Source organism: Drosophila novamexicana, unplaced genomic scaffold (assembly GCF_003285875.2).
Source record: "Drosophila novamexicana strain 15010-1031.04,08,12 unplaced genomic scaffold, DnovRS2.1 tig00002146-arrow-arrow-pilon, whole genome shotgun sequence".
NCBI classification, from domain to species: Eukaryota; Metazoa; Arthropoda; class Insecta; order Diptera; family Drosophilidae; genus Drosophila; species Drosophila novamexicana.
Window position 1 is genome coordinate 44,603 of NW_020824948.1, and position 20,025 is coordinate 64,627.

Consider the following 20,025-nt stretch of genomic DNA (forward strand, 5'->3'; position numbering starts at 1 on the left):
AAGAGATTCGATAGCTTTACTAGATAATAATACTATAAATTAGGTTTGATTTAAGCGCCGTAGACGCAGCGCGGTAGACAAAAGCTGATGGCTTTTACGTTTGATATCAGCTCAAAATGCATGGTAACTATTTACAATGCAGTTGCATAGCAGCGAGCTTTGTTATCGCAGCTACAGAGCTCTTTGCTTTGACACACTTCACTGAAGAGTGCGTCAATTGTTTTGGCATTGAAAATGAATAAAACCACGCTGCATCAGCAAAAAACAAGCACAAATGGGAGAGTAAGTTTGCAAACAGAGAGAGAGAGAGAGAGAGAGAGAGAGAGAGAGAGAGAGAGAGAGAGAGACAGACTGAGTAAGAGAGAGAAAGAGGTGTCGCGTTTAGTATGAGTTTAAGAACACGTTGTCAATAGTAGTTGTTGCAATTGGACAACTTCAACTGTTTCTATGTCTTCTCTTCTCTATTATGCTCTGCTCTCTATTGATACATACTCTTATTTACTTACTCTCTGACCTACACATACTTAGCTGTGCTCTCTCACACACGCCCCCAATACAAATACACACACCCACTCACATACGCTTACATTAGCCTTAACATTTGTCCTCTCTCTCTCTTTCTCTCGCTCTCTCCTGCCGGTATCTACACCTGCTCGGCGCTCTCGTCCAGCACCATCGAGTGCAGATCCATGGCGGAGCGGGTCTTCCTCGGCGGCCTCGGCATCAAATAGTGACTCGTACTGGCTCCAACAAATACCGAATTCTGGCGCGGACGAGCCACGTGCGAGACATGCGAGGCGTAGCCTGAAATGAAAGAGGTATAATACGGATTTAGAGAAGAGTTCGAAATAGATAACATTCGAAAGGGGCAAATTTGTTGTATCTAGCTCCTATAATCTTCGAGTTATGTTAAAACAAACCTTGTATCAAAATCTATATTTATCGATGCTATAAAACCCGGAGACGTTATCGAAAAATATGAATAAGCGCGTTCTGTAAATGAGAAACGAGCGCATCTTTTTCAAGGACGAACAGATGGACACACAGGGTCACGATTGCTGAGCATGTGTTGACACTTACGCACACACACGCTCTCGCACGCACACACACACACACACACACACACATAGTGGAAGACATACTCATTTGTGAAAAACAAGTTTAATATACTATTGCCAGCGAATCGTGCATCCATTTCCATTAACATTTCCATTACCCCACAACAAGCCATTTTCCCTTCGGCTACGCTCAGCCTTTTGCCATGTGCGCGTGTGTGTGTGTGTGTGTGCGTATCTCTGTGGTTGTGCGTGCGTTTCCGCAAGATTTAATTGCATAGCCATTGTCGGAGCCGGAATCGGAGTCGCAGCATCCTCGAGAGACTAGAGCCGAGAGTTGAGTCGAAGAAATGGCATTAAAACTGTATTGTTATGTGCTTCGTTTGCGCCTCGCTGCCGCCTGTCGCCACCCACACCGCCCCCCTCCCCACCTGGGGCTTAGACGCATGCAAGCAGCCCCCATTCGGCCACCCTGTTGTGCAGTTTAATTGTCTGGCAACTCATTAAAAGTCGAACAAAAATGCTGCACTTAAAGCGAGACACGCCTCGACTAGCGAGCATTAAGCATATTTATAAGCGCTTTCCCTGTTCTCTTTCTTTTTCTCTGTCTGTCTCGCTCTCGCCATTTCCCTCTCCCTCTCTCTCGCGGTGCTCGCTGAATGTGGCGCTAATGCGTAAAGCTCAAACATGTTCGTCCGGCATAAAAGTCAAGACTATTATATTCGAAAAACTACTTAAGAAGGTTGCATTTGACAGTGCTCGACTAGAAGATACCCTGTGTATGGCTTAAAAGCTAATTGCTCAAATTTAAAATATTTTAATTGCTTTTTATATCCTAAGCATAGGCCTCGACAAAAAACTATATATTACCTATACTCTATTGACTATTGTCTTGCCCTTGTGACTCTTGTCACATAATAAATTCGGTATCTCTAGGTCTTATAGTCAGTCCCTAAGTTCTTTGAGTTCGTCTAGAGCATTGCATTTCAATATTTACAGGGTGCTGCAGAAGACATGCAGTGTTGTAAAAGGACCTGAATTAGTGATGAATGAGGTACATATAAGGCAAAAAGTATGCTAGCAAGGGAATATATGCATCAAATGTAAGTACTGCAGATTAAGACAATTCACGTGTGCATGTTAGTTTATATGTGGCTGTAAAACTTTTTACAGCACTTTAAAGTTATGCTCGCAGCATTTTACAACACTGCATAAAATTAATTGCGGCTCACAGAAGATTTGTTAAGGTGCGCTGTGTTCAACACTTAACTTGAGCGTTTGTTATCTTTATTTTTCTCTCTTTTTGATCTTTAAGCTGAGCCAGATTCCACAAATTATTTATGGAAGCAGCTTTAAGAGCATGTGTACACACAAGCGTGTATTACCCGGCATTCTCTGGCTCAATTTAAATAGAGATTATTTTCCGTGCAAAATATAAAAATGTACTTCAAATAACTTGAACGTGATAAAAAAAATAAAAATATATAAGAATAATAAGTCCTTGCATGCGTTTAATTTCTTCTCACAGATTTTTTCTCATATGGATTATTCAGAATAAGTTTTTGCAAGATTTGTTGGGTCAACAATTTCGAAAAGTTTTACCATAAACTTTTTGCAAGTCAGTTCGATGCGATTAACGCGAATTTCAAGTGCAATTTATTTGCAGCGCAAAGTTTGCAACGCATTGGGACGGCGCTCGAAAGTAGGCAACAGAACATGCAGCACGAGTTGACACACACACACACACACACACACATGTAGAGGGGGTTGCCGTGTGTGTGAAGATGTTGTTCGATTTTAATTGCATTTTGCATTTGCATTTTTCGCGAATTTTTTCTTTTCGCTACAGGCGAACAAGCAAAAAAAAAAAAGCACGTAAAATGTGCAGCATGCAACATGCGGCACCAGCGGAAAGGGGGCAGAGTGCGGGGCAGCTTGCGGCGTGGCGCCAAGGACAATGCTTACCCTTTGCATAGAGGCTCGGGTTATAGGCCGCGAATTGACACGTTGGCATATTCAGATTATGATTGTGCACCATGCCCATCGACATGCGGGATACGGAGGCGCGCTGCAAAGAAGAAGAGAGAGAAAAAAATGTGGCAGGTAAGTTGAGAAAGTTGAATAAATTGTTATCAGACATTTTTGCAGAGACAAATGTTATGCAAAACAAATTAAATTTCAGCGCATCTGAAAATGTTTTCAATATCTTTTTATGACAGAAGAGTCTTTTGCCTAAATTCAAGACAACTTGTCTCTTATCTAGAGATTTTTTTGTAAATTTATAATATTACTTCACTTGTCTAATATATTTTACGATTCACGCTTCGAAGTTGGCTTCGGTTCGAGAATCTGTTTTCTTATATATTTATTAAGGTTTGTAGTTAAGCCAAAATTTAAATACGTGTTGGCCAATTCTTATTGATGCTGTCATAGGCTCAGACTATATAAAAATTATATATTTAATGAATATGTTCTTTTAAACCAAAGTAAGATTTGATCTCCTTGTTAGGCAACTGAGTCGATTCAAGGCTTGGAGCTTGAATCGGTTAGGCTTGAAATCGGTTAGCGGGATAAATTCCCATTCGTTCGTGTTTTTTTTCTTTCTACTAGGGTTATTTTTCTTAAAATATGCCTGGAATTATAATTTGGAACTTCTGTTCATATTGAAAAAATCCAAACCTTGGAGATAATACTACTTAGTATTGGATTAGCACCCCGATTGACTAACATATATCGAAGAGCCTGAAAGTCTAATAACACATTGAAACACATATTGAAAACTTTTCGATGCTCTACAGCTTTTCGTGCGTTATCTGGGAAGATCTGGTATTTTAAATGTATTTCGAACATATCTTACCTGATGCGTTTGGACCGCATCTATATCGACCAGGGGACAGGAGCTGCGATGCTGTTGCTGGAACTTGGGCTGATAGGGCTCCAGCATGCGTATCTTGCCCCAGCGATTGAAGAAGAGCATGATGGCGCCCACCCACAGGATGAGCACGAGCCCAACAATGAGCACCTCCTCGGTGCGCACTATGATCTTCGGACCTGCAATGGCAAACGAGAAGGGGCAAAATTGTAAAATGCTTTTGCTGTATGTTGGGATTTTGAATTTCTCTCAGCGCACGTAAAGCGCATAAATAACTCAAGACGACGCCGCAGATTGGAATTCAATTATCACGCGGCTGCTGCCACATTCTGTCGCCGTTGCTGAAAGCTGTCCTTGTACCTCCCCATCTTCCTTTTGGCCGTGGCAAGCCAATTGGATTACAGTTAAGACCATAAACATTCAATTACTCGTATCCTGCGCATTCTGGATACATGTGTAGCGACAAATCTTCACGGATTTGTTTTAAAGTCGTGCTTGTGCTGCGCCATTTACGATGTTCTCCTAAATCCAATAACATCGCATTACAATTTTTTTTTTAGATTTTCTCTTTGTTAAGCTATGATTTAGATTTGGATATGGCAGCGCCAGGTGCGTGTCGACCTGTAATTTTCGCAATTTGACAGCAGCAGACGTCGGCTAAGCTCTTAATTTAGCATTCAGGCAGCGCTAAATGTATGCTGGGAGGTTCACTAAGCGATCTGGTAGCGCTGGCTAAATGTCTATATAACGTGTGGCAGCTCTAGATGTGGACAGCACTGGCAGCACTGGGTGTGCGTTGGGCGGTTACTTAAGCAATCTGGTAACACCATTCGTGTGATATTTAGTTTTATATGATTTGGCAGCACCACGCGTGGTTTGATGTATGATCTTATCAGTCTGGCAACAACAGATATGGATGAATTTGTTACGTAAGTAATCTGGCAACACTAGATATTTGCAAAGTGTGTGAAGTTGGCTGCGCATCAGTGACATGAAGATAAACTGCATGTCAACGACATAATTGTTAATGTCGCTTTAAAACGGCATATCATCATGTGAAATTGTGCCGATTGTAAATCGGCGGACCTATGAAATGCAGTCGCAATGCCGTCAAAAACATCGCTCAGTGTTTTATCTACAATTAGGCACATTTCCTCTCATCTCTCTTTAACTCTCACTGCTTTGGCTACACTAGTTAAGATGGCTGCGCCTGCATTTTGTATGTTTTTTAAAGATTTAGTTAGGTTCATTAATTTCTGAAGTCAGATGCAGACGTAACATTTCCCTTAATCCCAGTCATTAGGCGCGTACCGATCAGATACGCGAATTTCCCCAACAATACGATTTTTATCCCGGCTTAAATGCGGTCGGGCATGCAGATTAATAAATTAATAGCTTTAAGTGGGATTAGTGTCATTTGAGTTCGGTTTTTTGGGTCAACTCACCCGTTTCGGGCTTTGTGCCATTTGTGGCAACGGTGGCCCCGGGGGGCTCCTCCTCCTGGCTGCTGGTTATTTCGGAGATGTATTCATCGGATGTGTTGCTGCTGCCACGTGCAGCATTTGGTGACATGGCAGCTGTTTGCTCGACCTCTACGAGAAAGTTGGTGCCGCCCTTCCAGCCGGAGCCCCACTCTGTGAATTAGTTTGCGAATTGAGTTCATCAATCGAGTGGCATGCCGCATGCCGCATGCCGCTTGTGGCATGTGGCATGTGGCATTTTGCAAGTTTCAAGAGGCATATGGCACGTGGCATCTATGCGTCATCTACTCACCTTCAGAGATGCCAGTCGAAGTGCTGGCCTCCTCGGCGCGTGCTCCCAGCTTAACAACTGCAAGTACCAATAAAAACAACGGGGAAGAACGGGTTAAATGTGTTGCAAAGACAAACGATAAACTTTCGAGTGCGGCACTCGCATGTGGCAAGTGCCAAGTGGAAAGTGGCAAGTGGCGAATGTTGACTCGGCCACTGCCAATCGACTGCCATTGATTCAGTTTACCTTGGCCAGCAGCCAAGATGAATATGCCAAAAAGTTTCTTGAAGAGCAACTAAACTTGGCCAACTTGGTCATGAGTTGTCATCAAAGAATGCTTTGGCTACGAATTTGTCATGATAGTGAACGTAAGCGAAGCAAAGATACACATAACTATCTGATATGATAGCTAACAGACTTGTCAGTGGTCGGCTAATGAGTTTGCAGAGTTTACAAAGGCAATTCCCAAATTTATTCCTTAATACTTTAACCTTGATAGCATTTTATTTTGCCAAGCTATTCAAATAATCAAACTAGCTGAAACTGTCAGTAGATAACCTTAAAGGAGCTATACTTCTTCCATCTGTAGCCCCACACTATCATAAATCCACTCTAGATTAACTTCGGTGTTTAAGGTCAGATTTTTGTAAAAATTTTAAGGATCTTTAAAATATTTAATTTTGGCAGTAATGGGAGAAGGTATTTAAAATATTCTGAATTTGTGTGTACCACATGAGAATCTATGCACATACTAAATTTGGTGTGTCTAACTCTTATCCAAAATCGGTATTTATCGAATTTAAGAAAGTAGCAGAAGACATCGATAAGAAACAGAAACAGCGATGCAATAAACAAGAATAAGTTTTAAGACTGCGAACAGAGTATTGGCTTTATTTCCGTGATAGTATCTGCATTAAACACTTGGCTCGACTTCATTCCCCCCACTCGTGTCAATAAGAAAAAAGGCAATTCAATTTCAATCATCAATTCAAGCAATAACCTGGCGCAGCCAACTTAACGCGCACAGCTGCCAAGCACGTCAAGTGCTGCCAGATCGTTGCAGCATCGCAGAGTGGCAGCGTTGCCGCACCACAGCTAATGCAATTGCAATTATAATCAAGCACAATTTAATTGTAATCCATGGCAAACTTGGCGACTCAGCGGGATTTGCTCCTCGGGTGAGCAAATTGTTTAAAATGGGGCGAGTGGGCGAGAGGCGAGTTGGCGGCGTCGGACGGACGTATAGAGTGCACTGCATCAGCACTTTTGGCGTGATTCCCCGGAGTGTTGCATGGCTTGATGCGGCCAATTCACATGTGCAACTTCATGTTGCATGCAACGTCCTTCAGCCAGAGCCCCACAAGCCGCCCTGCCTCCCCATCCCCGGCGCACAGAGCAACTGGCTGAAAATGTTTTTGCTAGCTGAGCTTGAAAAGTGCTTGTGTCAGACACCGGAGCAGGGCATACACACACATGCACACACGCACACACGCACACACACACATATGCACACATACTGATATAGTTGTTGGTGCTATGAACGCAATTTACGAATATGAGAAACTTAAGACGCAACTTTTGGCACTTGTTTAGTGCATTAAAAGTTACAGCTGAAGCAGCTAGCTGCTGGGCTGAGGGTTTGTCGGGGGGGGAGGCGAGGGGGTGGCATTACTTAGTGCCTGTTGTGAAGATGGTGATTTATGGCATAACCACAAGAGCTGGAATGCCATCAATTCAATCTCTTCAAGTAAAGTCAACCAAAAAAGACGCTAGATATGTTATATGTATATATATATTTGCTCGACTAGGTAATACCCTGTAGCCGATCTCCTGTTTATGAATTAAAATGCAAATAAAGGAATTGCCCTTCGAGCAGCTTTCACTGAAGTTCAATTTAAACATACATTTCTTTTCCAGCTATATTTTTCTATACTTTTCAAACTTGTTAAATTTAGAGGTCGTATAGTCCCTGAGTTCAACAAGGAGCAGGCTGCGATTAAGTCGACTTTTAATGTTGATGAGGAATATATCTAGTATGCATACAGTAGTTCACAGCCACGCCTTGAACCCCAAATGCCTCTTAAGTAGATGCTCGCAATTTGGTCGTTCACACATTTGATGGTGCTTTGTGCCCCCGACTCAGCTAGCCATTACCAAATACTTTAGCCCCTTTAGGCCCTTTATACCCTGTGTACCCTTGCTGAGATGCTGTCCTCGAGTAGCATTTAATTTATTTATATGCTTGCTGCTCATTTAGTTAATTTGCTTAATTTGCTTAATCTACGCCCGAAAACGAGCTAATTAACATGCACAAATTATGCGCAATTCCCGCGAGGCATCGGCTGGGTCACAAGATCAGGGAGCAAGAGAGAGAAACAGCGAGAGACCAAAACTAGACTAGACTAGACAACACACAGGCAGCAGGAGCTAAAGATAGAAACAGTGAGGGATAGGAAGACACTTTTCTGGAACTTTGCCCTGCTGGGACAATGCGAATGAGGGATTCCCTGTAATTTATGAATGAAACAGCGCATAAAAATGCAAAGAGTAGACGAAAAAAAAACGTAAATTTAGAAATAGAAAGCAAAGGAAATCGTTTAAGAAAGTAGGAGAAGAGGCTAGAAATGCGCACAGAACAATAAAAGTGAATTCGTTGGCCAAAAGGGTGAACCGGAAGGAAAGTCCAGGTAATCAGGCTGTGCGTGTGAGTATGTGTGTGTGTGTGTGTGACACCAAAGGTAAACCTGGCAATTAAATGCTCGTTAAGTCAAAACCAGCAGCAGTAGCAACAGCAGCATGTGAGCCACTCTCAAATTACTTAACGCAATTGCAGTGCAGCAGCAAAAAGAAAAGAAAGAAAGAAAAAAAAAGACACAAGTAGAAAGCGAGCCATAAAACAAGTAAAACTGAGCCAAGGCAACTAGAAGATACCTCTTAGTTAATACTTAAGGCACCCTAAGCCCATTCCCATGAGCCGCAAATATCCAAACATGCTGCTCTCTCTTTTGTTGCCCGCCTACAGACAATACTTTCTGACATAACTCGGCTCCGTGTCATGCGATTATCATGAAACTTTCGGCACTCTGAGTAAATGTGCTCAAATATACGCATACCAAAAACCGAGACTATAGCTTTTATATTTCACCTTCTAATTGACTTTGCTAGATTTATTAAGAGATTGTTAAAATCTGGAGACAAAATATGAATCTTAATATTTCTTAATGAACTATCAAAGGTAACCAGAGAATATAGAGAGAATAAAATATGATAATAAATCTTATTCAAGCCAAATATACCCATTTTCGAAGGCTACGGGGTATCGCAGAGAACAATTAAATTCTTGGCTTTTCAAATGACAAACGCGTTGTGACTGAAGCTTAAGAAATCCTGGCAATTTGCACACGTGCATGAAATTGAGGCACGCCTCCCCCACACACCCCTGGCCCACGCCCCTTTTAATCAGCGAGTATCGATACCAAAGTATCGGCGAAGATTGTTGTTTCAATTATGAGTAAATGTACTCGAGAGAACAGACAAAGCGAGAATCCATTGCCGTTTAATAATTCATAAAGAAATTACAACAAGAGCAACACACACACACACACACACACACACGCACACACGTGGGGTTTAATATAAAAGTGGGAAATAATATTGATTTTCTATGTATTGCAATAGACACACACTCACACTCGTTGGCCAGCTTCGATGGCAGACAGTTGCTTTGTAAATCAAGCAAACAAATGACACACACATCCACACACACACGCACACACACGCATACACACATGCACACACATGTGTTGTTAACTCAACATGACACATGCAAAAGCTACAATCGTGTGGGAGAAAAACAACAAATTACAACAAGAAATATGAAAAAAGACGGTGTTTCCTTTTAACCACGTCAAGCCAAGCGTGGAAATACCCTGCAATGTCTGCGGCTGTAATAGACATTATGGTCTGTTTTGGCTTATTACCAAATGAGGTCCATAATGAATTAAGATTTTAGAAAAGTTTTTAATTTAATAACATATTTCGGATTAAGTCAATTTTCACAAATCCCAACATAGCTGTAGGCATATTTATTAGATGCATTTTGAAATCTTTAAGAATTATGAAGTTTTTCTTCCCTCAACAAAGGCAATTGCTAACATGTATAAAAACGGGCTCGAACTTTTGAGTAGGAATATCTCAGCTGTGGACTCGTTTATTACTATAACTGATTTTACCAAAACATAATAAGGAATAGAAAGATGTTTTAATGAGCACACAAAAAGTGGGTTTGTTTGGGATATCTGAAAGAATACATACAGCTTTCTTTAGAATAGCAGATGGATTGAACTACAGCTAGTTTGTATATTATTAAGCAATGAACTAAGCCTTATTAACATTCATTTATACACAATAATGGAATTTGAACCAGCATCCTTTATTTTGATACCGTGGTGTGCACATACATATTTAAGTAATTTTATATATTTACACACATGCCACTATGGCCTTTAGCTTAGACAATGCTACATTCGTACGCAAACATGGGATTTAAACCGGCATCTTTCGATAGCTCATATGCCGAGGTGTGCATATATAAATTTAAATATTTGAACTAATCGAGGGGTAAGCGCGTATATATATTTTTGTATATTTACATACATGTCACGCAATTTTTACACACCTCATGTGTGTTTGCTTTTAAGTGTTACGTGAGCACTGACTAAATTATAAAACTCTTCTTTTTTTCGTCTGTGTAGTGTCGAGTTGTGCATTTCGATTTCGAGTGATTCGCCGCGATATACTCTGCAATGCAGTGCAGCTGAGCTAAGGCAACAGGGCTGCCACCCTCACAGCCCCCTCAAGAAAAGTGTTGCCTATCCACGAGGCGCATTTAGACACACATTTTAATGGGCTGGCGGCTAAAAGCAGCTGCGACAGCTACGTCAAGTGAGCCACATAAGGCGCAGAGTGCTGGCTAAGTGATCCAGAGGGGTTGCGTGGGGGGTTTCAGCTGACTAATTAAAATTGTTGCTGTTGCTGTAGAAATTTCATTTTGGTGGCAAGCACAACTGTACTTCGAGTACGGCTGACGCTTGCCACCTTGGCCTAGAGCCTAGAAAACCTCGCGGGCAATTCCCGAGAGCTGGCCGCATGCCACACTTGTCTCCGATGCGAATGCCACAAGCTGTGCCGTGCCGTGCTGTGCCAGAGCAAGTGCTTAGAGTGGCCGATTCCAAGGCAACTGGACAAATTAACGTTTAAATAGATGCCGCCTCGCGGCATATGTAACGAGCAGCTTATGCGGCACATGTGGACGCGATTTGCTGTGGCAATTCCACGCGGCCAAGCGGAAATACCAAACGGAAATACCGCCAAAAGGCGAGCGCCCCGACGCATCGATTGGCCGCCAACTTGACAGCGGGCCGGCGGAATGGCCCGCCGGATCAACAAGTGAACGCGGCGAAAGGACACGCCGGACAGCAGGATGGCTGGACAGCAGCGCAGTGCGACGCCTACCTGGCCTGAGCCAGGGCTAAGCGATTGCTTTTATGGCCCAAACGGCCGCAAGTATGTGGCCCGCGGGCCAAGGGCTGGCCCGCAAATGCGTTTCATAAAAAACACAAATATGCATATAAACAGGCAAACATTTGCAGATATCTGTCAGAAAGGTTTTATAGTTTTATAGTATTTTGCTTCGTGTGTTCTTTTTTTTTTCGTTATCAGGAAGTGCGCGCTAAAAAGCCGGAGCGAAAAAATAAACACAAACAAAACCGCGGCCAGATGTGCCTGCCCTTCGCTTCTATCTGCTATCTCAAGTCCCCTTCGGTAACCTGCTCAATGATGCCTTCGTCCTTGCCCCTTGATCGAAAACAATCGGACTTGCAACAAAAAGATAAACGAAAATCGAAAATAGAAAAAAGAAAAGTTGCATATGAAAAATCTAGCATTGGCATTCACGATTCTCGACAATTTCAACATTTCGGGCACGTTCCCAACTGAAGCAAGTGGCCCTCTTTGCATTGGCTGCGATTTCCAGTTCAAGTGTTTCGATTCTACCCCGCACAATTACGGCGGATCGGGTATAACTGGCTCAACATACCAAATACAAGGGCATCTTTAATGTGCGCGAAATGTTCAGTTAATGTTTTTTGCAGGGCATAAATACAAAATAACTGCGTTAACTAGGCAAGGCTATCCCCCAATAGATGCCAATTATGATAGTGGTGAATGCTCTTGCATTTCGTTTTACAGGGTATTTTGGAAGAAAATTAACTATGCGCACCGTATTCCAACTGAAATAAATTCCACATCGAACATAATTCCCAATTTAGAGGGTATCTTACAGCAGGCCTTAATCATACAAACAGGGTATGCTAAGATAACGCGTAGCTTGAGCTTTAAACGTGAAATGGAATGTTTATTAATAACTATAGCTGTGTACATTTGTGTTTCGAGAGGGTATCTGTATATGTAGGTTTTATATGCTTGATTTTACAGTAAAACTATTTTTGCTTTTAAAATCGGATGCACTAATTTTGCCATTCACCTAAACGATTTGCGTATGTTACCGGCTAGTGCTTACATTTTTGCAGGGTATCTTTAGGAACAACATAACATAACAACATAGTGAATCAAATTTGATTGAAGTGCAACATCCCATTTGAGAGTTAACTGTTGCTCTAGGCATTTACAGGGTATCTTGTGGCTTGATCTCCATGCCAACTGGCCGCTTGCCCCTGTCAGCGCACGTCAATGGCATGTCAATTGCTCTGCTTGCTACAAGGCTGTGAACTGCACACTGAGTGGAGCACAAATCGGACAAATCGTGCTTCGGTTCGCCATGAGCAACTCCTGCAGTTGGATAGTCCCAAATTGATGGGGAGACTAATTGACAGCGATTGCCGAAAGGAGCACTGAACTGGACTGGACTGGACTGGACTGGACTGGAATGAGATTGCGATTGCGATTCCGACTGCGATTGCAGCTGTGCCAAGTGGTTGTCCATTATATGCTGCTCCGAACTCTTCGCCCAGTTGCAAGTGCTGACAATGTAGAAATGTGTGCGAGGGGGCAGTTATACCCATTGAAATGAATGTAAAGTGGGTCTGACCACACTTGAATAACCAATAAAACAACAAACAAATAAATTGATGAATGTGTGTATATAAGAGTTGTGCATCTTTTCTATAAGAAAGGAAGCAGGCATATTCCAGACTAGTCGAGCATGCTCAGCTAGCATATACCCTGTAACTAGCTCTAGCTTGACACGATGCTGTGACTAAATAAAAATCTATGAAAATAAAAAGTAGATCTTCAAATTCCAACAAATATCATATCAAACGATTTGGGATTTATAGAGTATATACATATATACATATATACATGTTTAGTAGAAGTCATATTCAAAATTTGGTGGCTTTTATAGTTGTCGGATTCTGATAGATCCCAATACCAATCAAAATGGGTTATAAGGGTATACTGTTTTTGTGCAAATGTATGTAACAGTCGGAAGGCAGCTTCTCCGACTCCATAAAGTATATATATATTCTTGATCAGCATCTCTCAGATTATAGAATGGTATATATCTTTATTTTTAAAGCTAATTTAAAGCTATCAGCAAAATGTGTTTTAATTCGGTTGTTCCTTTGCTTGGAACTGGTTCGGTTCATAGGAGTTCCAGGCTCGAACTGGCTCCATGCAAAATCCCATTTGCCTCGTCGTCTGCTTTTTTCTTAGTTAAGCAATCCCTCAGGTTCGCGAACTCCTTTATGAACTTTGCTTTGATTATCCAGCGTCTTTTTCTTCTTCAAACTTGAAAGCATCCAGCTTGAGAACTTTTTTCTGTAAGTTCCGGACTGGCCTTTAGTCTCAATGCTGGGCTGGCAGCTGCTTCCGCTTCCGCTTGCTGCCCGGAGTGAAAGTCACGTGCTGGCCACGCAAGGCAAACAAAATTGAAGAATTAGAAAATTGGAAAGTCGGAAAATGTGCAACTGCAGCGCCAACTGCATAATAGTTTGGACAACGTGCATTGGATGCCTCGCAGCCCGAGGTCGAGGTCCGGCATCCGGTTTTTCTTTAACGCACTCGCAGATAAGCTAGGCTAGGCAAAATTAAGGGGAAAGAAACAGAAAAACCCTGAGCTGGATTCCATTTCGGATTTGGAAAATTGTCAACCGCACAAACGACTTTGTATTTGGGTCATAAATTTGGGAAAATTGTTGTGTAAATTGTTCTGGGCCGGGGGGAAATTCCAGTTGGCCGCTGCGGAAAACTGCGGGCCTGTTGCGATTGCGTGTGAAAATGCAACAATCCACATTTCCTGCCGATAGTCAAATGAGCAACGGCCAAGGGCCAATGGCCAAAGAATCGACTCGAGTCGAGTCGCAACCTTTTGACACCAGCCAAATAAATGGGCTGCACCCAAAACATCAGCGAGCGTGTGGGAAAAGTAACGCCTCAACCCTTCACCGCCGACGCGTCCTCAGCAGACGGGGCTGGCTTTGTTTAGACTCTCGAATCCAAACCATGGCCCAGTGTTTCCCAGGGCTATTTACCCAGCGCTCATCTTTTGGGAAAGTGCGCAGAGTGTGGAAGTGGGAGAGAGAAGAGGGCCGCAGGGCGAGCACAGCTCGTTTGGATTGTCCAGAGCCAAGGTTTTTCCAAAGAGCATTTCTAGCTTTCCAAGCAGCAAACGGCCAAATATGAGCAAACATTTTAATACGATTTTCAGCTCCAAAAGGAAATCAAATTGCATTAAGCAAAACTAATCTTAACGCAACAGCGAGCATAATTGTTGCTATTTTCTTTCCTCTTATAAGTTAGCAAAGGGAAAACAGCTTCTATGGCTCAAAAGCTGCCAGCAGATCTTAGTTGAGGCTTTCCCAAATTGAGTCTTTCCAAGTGCAAACTCTGCTCTTAAGAGTACTTCAAGGTCCTAGCTCGCAGCTGTCTGTGACTTCTGGAAGTTTCCAACTGCTTTTCGTGTCAGCTTTAAGACCGAAAACCTTTTCTTTAAACTATTTTCCCACTTTACATTTATTATACATTTATTTAGTTGTCTCCAGCTGCTTTTATTGTCAGCTTGAAAGTAGCTAGATATCCTTAATATGCTTGTCTTAAGCCCTTAACCAATAAATCTTCTTTCTAGTAATTTCTGTTATCGACTTATGCTACGTGCGTGTCTAATATATGTTGTAACAATTATAAAATGAAGGAAAGTCCTTAAATTTTCTTCAATTAGCATATATTTAGAGACTGGACTTTTTCAGTTAAAATCTATTTATATACTGAACTTTTCTTCAATCAAAATATATCTGACATGCAGTAATATATAATAATAATATATTTATATATATCTTTTAATCATTTACATTTCCTTCATTTTTATACAATTTTTAAATCCAAACTATATTTAACTTGTGTACTTTACTCATATGTAGAAATATAGATATAGGAGGATTATTATTATTTCAATTCCTGAATGAGTCAAATTTAGGAGTTAATGGGCCTGCTTGGCATATACTTATGATCATGTATAATAGACATAAGTTCAAAATAGTTTGAAAAATTACATTTAAAGCTTAGATTTTGACTATATCTCAAACAAAATACCAAATCTTAAGCAAGCTGGATTAGATCTAAGCTGGTTTTTTCAGCATTCAAACTTTCCCTTTTAACTAGACTCAAAGTGAAAGGCACTTAGGTATGAAAAATAGCTAGGGTATATTTTGGTTTGTGATTTGGATAGCATTGAAAGTATTTACGAATAAAATTGGGCTTGATAATAGAGTTTGATTGCCCGAAGTGAGCTCAACTTCAATTGGGCAGCCTTGAAGAGCAGGCAGAGCAGCCACAGCAGCAGCAGCAGGAGGCGCAGTCATAAGTATTTCTGGCCAAGAATAGAATCTGGTCAGGACGCACGAACTCCATTCAGAAAAATTCATGTGAAATGCGAGTCGAGAAACTGTCAATAAAATGCCTCTAAAGTTTGCCGTTGTGCATGATCGAAGCGCAGCTGTTCTCTGTCCCGTCTGATGTCCTCCCATTGTCCTGGCTGGCTGACAACTTGTCCGGCGTCAACGGCGTTTGCACAACAATGGGCCACAATCGGGCCATGGGCCAAGGTTAGGCGCAGTCGCAGCGCCGCACATGAAATCGAAATGGAATTTGGAATCGAGCTGGAGGCCAGTTTTTGGCCTGGACTCAGATTCGATTGCAGTCTGTATAAAATGTGTACAGGAAAAAAGGGGTGCCTATAAACGCGGCAAAATGGCCAAAACAAGAAGAAAAAAAGGCCAGAACTGTCCAGTTTGCGAGTCTTATGAAAATCCATAGATTTTAAAATTGAAAATCCATCAAGGGAATCCGTGCGACAAGGACAATCAAGGCACGGCTCGGGCAGGTAAACGGTAAACTGTGTGCATCATTTAAGGCCAAAAGGACACAGACACACACGTGCACGGGCTTTTGGGCCGCGTCATAAAACGGCGGATTAGCCAAAAGCGGATCAGGTAAACGCGTTAGCCAAAAATGCAAACACAAATTCCGAGAAATTCGCGAAAAACTACCTGAACCGAGTCAATGTCCAGGCTATATAAGAGTCAGCTGCCGGGCGTTTAGGCCAAACAGTTGACAAAAACGCAGCGGCGAGCAGACAACGCGAGTTACTCGAGCCATAAATATTTATCATATAGAGAACATACTTGAATTACATACATCAGAGATGGGTTGCTGTGCGAGCAGTTTAAAGTTGGATACGAATCGCAGTTTGAATGGCAGCGTCTATGCCTCAAAGCGCAGTCGCAGCAGCAGCAGCAGCGGCAGCAGCAGTTATGGCAGCAACAGCAGCGGGTTGGGCAGTTCATGCAGCACGCCGCAGCGCAACCGCAGCATTTGGAGTCGCAGTCAAACGCGACCCATTTGCGATGATTTTGCCGAGCAGCCGCTGCCGCAGCTAACCGAACTGGAGGCGGAGCACGAACTGGAGCGCTCCTGTGGCTATCATACATGCAGCAGCGACTCCTCCACGCCCAGCCAGCAGCTACAGCAGCAGCATCAGCTTTATCGCACCCAGGACATGGAGCTGGCCAACCAAAGCCAGCAAAGCAGCGGCAGCTGCAGCAGCTCCGGCGAGCTGTCACGCGGCGTGGGCAACCTGGAGTGGGAGATGTACATGATGCAGCATGCCCAGCGCATTATGCCAAAGACATCGTCGCCCATTTGCCAGCGTCGCGATGCCACATTTGAGCTGAACTCACGTTCGTATCACAAGTGGTGCAATTATTTGCAGAGCACGCCCGCCCACATGCTGCACAATGTGAGCCACATACCGGAGGCGATTGCGGGCCACTTTTGTCCCCTTGACTTTCCCGCCTTCAGCGATCTGGAGGAGATGGAGAGTGCGGCCAAGCGTTTCAAGATCGATACGAATGCGTCCGTCTATGCGGACAACTATCCGCTCCAGCAGCATCTGACGCATACCATTAGCACAGATCTGTGAGTGGGAGCAGGCGTGTGGGAGCTGAGCTGATCAGAGTCTGATGTGTGTTCGGCAACTGGACTGGGCTCCGATTGGTACGGAGTCGTCGCGGTTGGCCTCACATCACATGCGTCGACTGCTGGCTACTGGCAACAGGTTGTCAGTCAGTCGATCCATCAGGCAGTCAACTGATTGACACGACATTTATGCAACTCTTTGTAAATACTTGCCAAACAGTCGGTCAATCAGTTAAACAAACAACAAATCAATCAGACAGTGGATCAGTCAATCAAGCAGACAGTCAATCAGTTGCTCGAGTGCAGCATATTGAAAATATTTCTCAAGCAGTCGGTCAATCAATGAAGCAATCGACAACTCAATCAATCAGTCAATCAATCATGCAGCCACTCAGTTGCACGCTCACTATATAATGGAATTAGGCGGGCTAATTAGTCAATCAATCAACCAATCAATTTACCTAGCTGCATACACCAAATCAATCAATCAATCAGTCAATCAATCAACACCGAGCACTTTGTAAGTGTTTTCCTTGTAAATAATACCCAATTGCCTAGCAAAAAATATCTATATCCGATTTATTTTGTGTTTAGTCCTAAGACAAAAATTTAATTTAAACAAACACTTTTTTTTTGTCACAAAATAAAATCAAATTTTAAAAATGTATTTTAATCAAGACGAATTTATTAATTAAATAAACAAATCAAATTAAATATTGAAAGCATCAATTCTTCAACGGGCTTTTCAATTTCAAATGAATTAAAGGCACATCCAGTCCCGCCCCGAGGACACACTCTTGGGGCTGGCACTTTGTGGGCTTTCTTAATTAGTCAAAGCAAACAAATGAAAAATGGCAACAACAACACCAAGAAGAGCAACAAAAATCAGCAGCTGCTGCTGAAGCTGCTCGCATTGTTGTTATTGTGTGCGACAGGTCAAAGGTCGGCTGTCGCCTAGCGCCTGCACTTGTATTTCCGCTTGGCCAACTTCTCACAAATTCTTGGTAGCCCAAGTAGACAGTAGCTGACCCTCCCCCCCGACCCACTCAGCCCATTTTTAAAGGCAAAGAATATTAATACCAAATATGAACTTAACATTTCTTATTTTATCACTTTTCAGTTAATCTTATTCGTAATTACTTCATTCAATATTTGTATCCTTTCTAGCTCTCTCTTTTATTATATTTTTCCATGCGGTTATTCTATGCCAATCCCATGCTGTATCTCCCACACTCTTTTACTCTGATATCGCTATCTTTTTTACTCAATTCTCTAATTCTTACTCACTCCCTCTCTCCCTTTCACGCGAGTAAGCTTTGTCTTTCCCTGTATATCCTTTGATCATCTAACTCTTTCACTTCGTTTCTCTCTTTCTCCTTCTCGCTCTTACTCACCCTGGCTTTCCCAGTCTAATCTTCCATAATCTAACTCTTACACTCTCCTTCTCGCTCTCGCCCTCCCTCTCCCCCTCTCACTCTCTCTCTCTCTCTCTCTCTCTCTCTTACTCTCTTTCTCCTTCTTTCTCTATGCCTTTCAGTGCTTTCGCCTTTAACCTTATTCCTTTATACTCTTACCATGTATTTTTTGAGTTTTTCTTTTTTGCTGCCTGCTCTAAAATTGAGTTAAGTTTTGTGTAGGGTATTCGTTGTTCGACCACAACCTTATAATTATTTATTATTATTTGTTCTTTGTCCGTTTTATTTGTGGTTGCGCTTTAATTGGGTGCCCTTTAACGAAAATTCGTAATTTGGTTCAATTAATTATTGGACAAATTATAAATTGAAATGTGAATATTGCGTATTCGCCGTGTGGTCGGTATTAAATTGTTGCCTTTTTCTTCTGCATGTGTGTAGTTTCATAATGCGCATTGATTTTTGCCATTGGTCAGCTGCCCCTCCCCGCCGCCTCTAGGCCCCGCACCGCTTGCCTGCCTCCCCATGATTCGAGTATTATTCAGTTGGCTTTGTGCTGCAATCAAATCAAATCATCAAATTGAAGTGGACGCAACACAGAAATTATTGTTAACTTGCAACTTGTTAACTTGCAACTTGGTAGCATGCAACTCGCAATCGCCTTGAACTTTGCCTTCATGCAGCCAATTTCAAATATTCAAACTTGTCGCAAGAAAATAATTAAATTGATTACAATTAAAGCACTTCCCGTTAAGTTAGCGCGTGGCATGGAAAACAGAGTTGTCAGGTCGCTCAAGTATTAAGAAAACAAACCTTGCTGAGAAATTGTCTACTAGGGTAGAGTTCGAAATTGAGAACCAAGTCTGAAAAGAAAAGCAGCAAAAAAAAGGATTTCTTTCGAGTGCAGAAGATTGAATACCCTTGCAGACATGTTTATGACAGGTGTAAACTCTATTTTCTAACATACTATATGGTATAGTAAAGCTAATAATTCCAGAGTTTGGCCAGGATATCTTTGATATATATATATATATATATATATATATGTTAATATAGCATTAAGGGAAGAATGGAGAATGGAATATATATATATATATATATTCCGATCTCTCATATATAAGCTGCTGGGTAAGACTCGTAAATAACAAGTTTGTTCACGAGCTTTTGAGAAACATAAAAGTTCCCATGTCAGCTATATGTTAGTGACAAGATTAAAGCACCCTTTAAAGGGTATGTATATAGAAAAGGGTACACAAAGCTGCTTAAGTTTATTTGCGATCGAATGTTAACACAGTATTATACAGAGCTACAATCCGCGTCAAGTTGACTTTTGACCAGCTCACAGCAAACGCACGAATCTAGACAAAATTTCATTTGGCTAGCATTCAAATTGAAGGACCTGATACCATATAAGTAGATATTTCCCTGATTAGGAATATCA

General features: G+C 42.0%; 2 protein-coding genes across 2 annotated transcripts in view; one reads left to right on the forward strand and one right to left on the reverse strand.

The window, feature by feature from the left end:
- Window positions 1-321: 321 nt before the first annotated feature.
- Window positions 322-20,025, reverse strand: part of LOC115768974 — a 60,777-nt gene continuing 41,073 nt past the window's right edge. Inside the window, exons 2-6 of the mRNA XM_030713690.1 lie at window positions 5,701-5,757; window positions 5,373-5,561; window positions 3,913-4,106; window positions 3,021-3,123; window positions 322-804 (exon numbers count right to left, since the gene is read on the reverse strand). Coding sequence (XP_030569550.1) covers window positions 644-804; window positions 3,021-3,123; window positions 3,913-4,106; window positions 5,373-5,561; window positions 5,701-5,757 — 704 coding nt within the window. The 3' untranslated portion in view covers window positions 322-643. The remainder of the gene's footprint in view (window positions 805-3,020; window positions 3,124-3,912; window positions 4,107-5,372; window positions 5,562-5,700; window positions 5,758-20,025) is intronic.
- Window positions 16,517-17,176, forward strand: LOC115768980 (the record flags this gene model as incomplete). Its single annotated transcript, XM_030713696.1, has 1 exon — window positions 16,517-17,176. A coding segment is annotated over one exon (660 nt), but the record flags the coding sequence as incomplete, so codon positions are not given.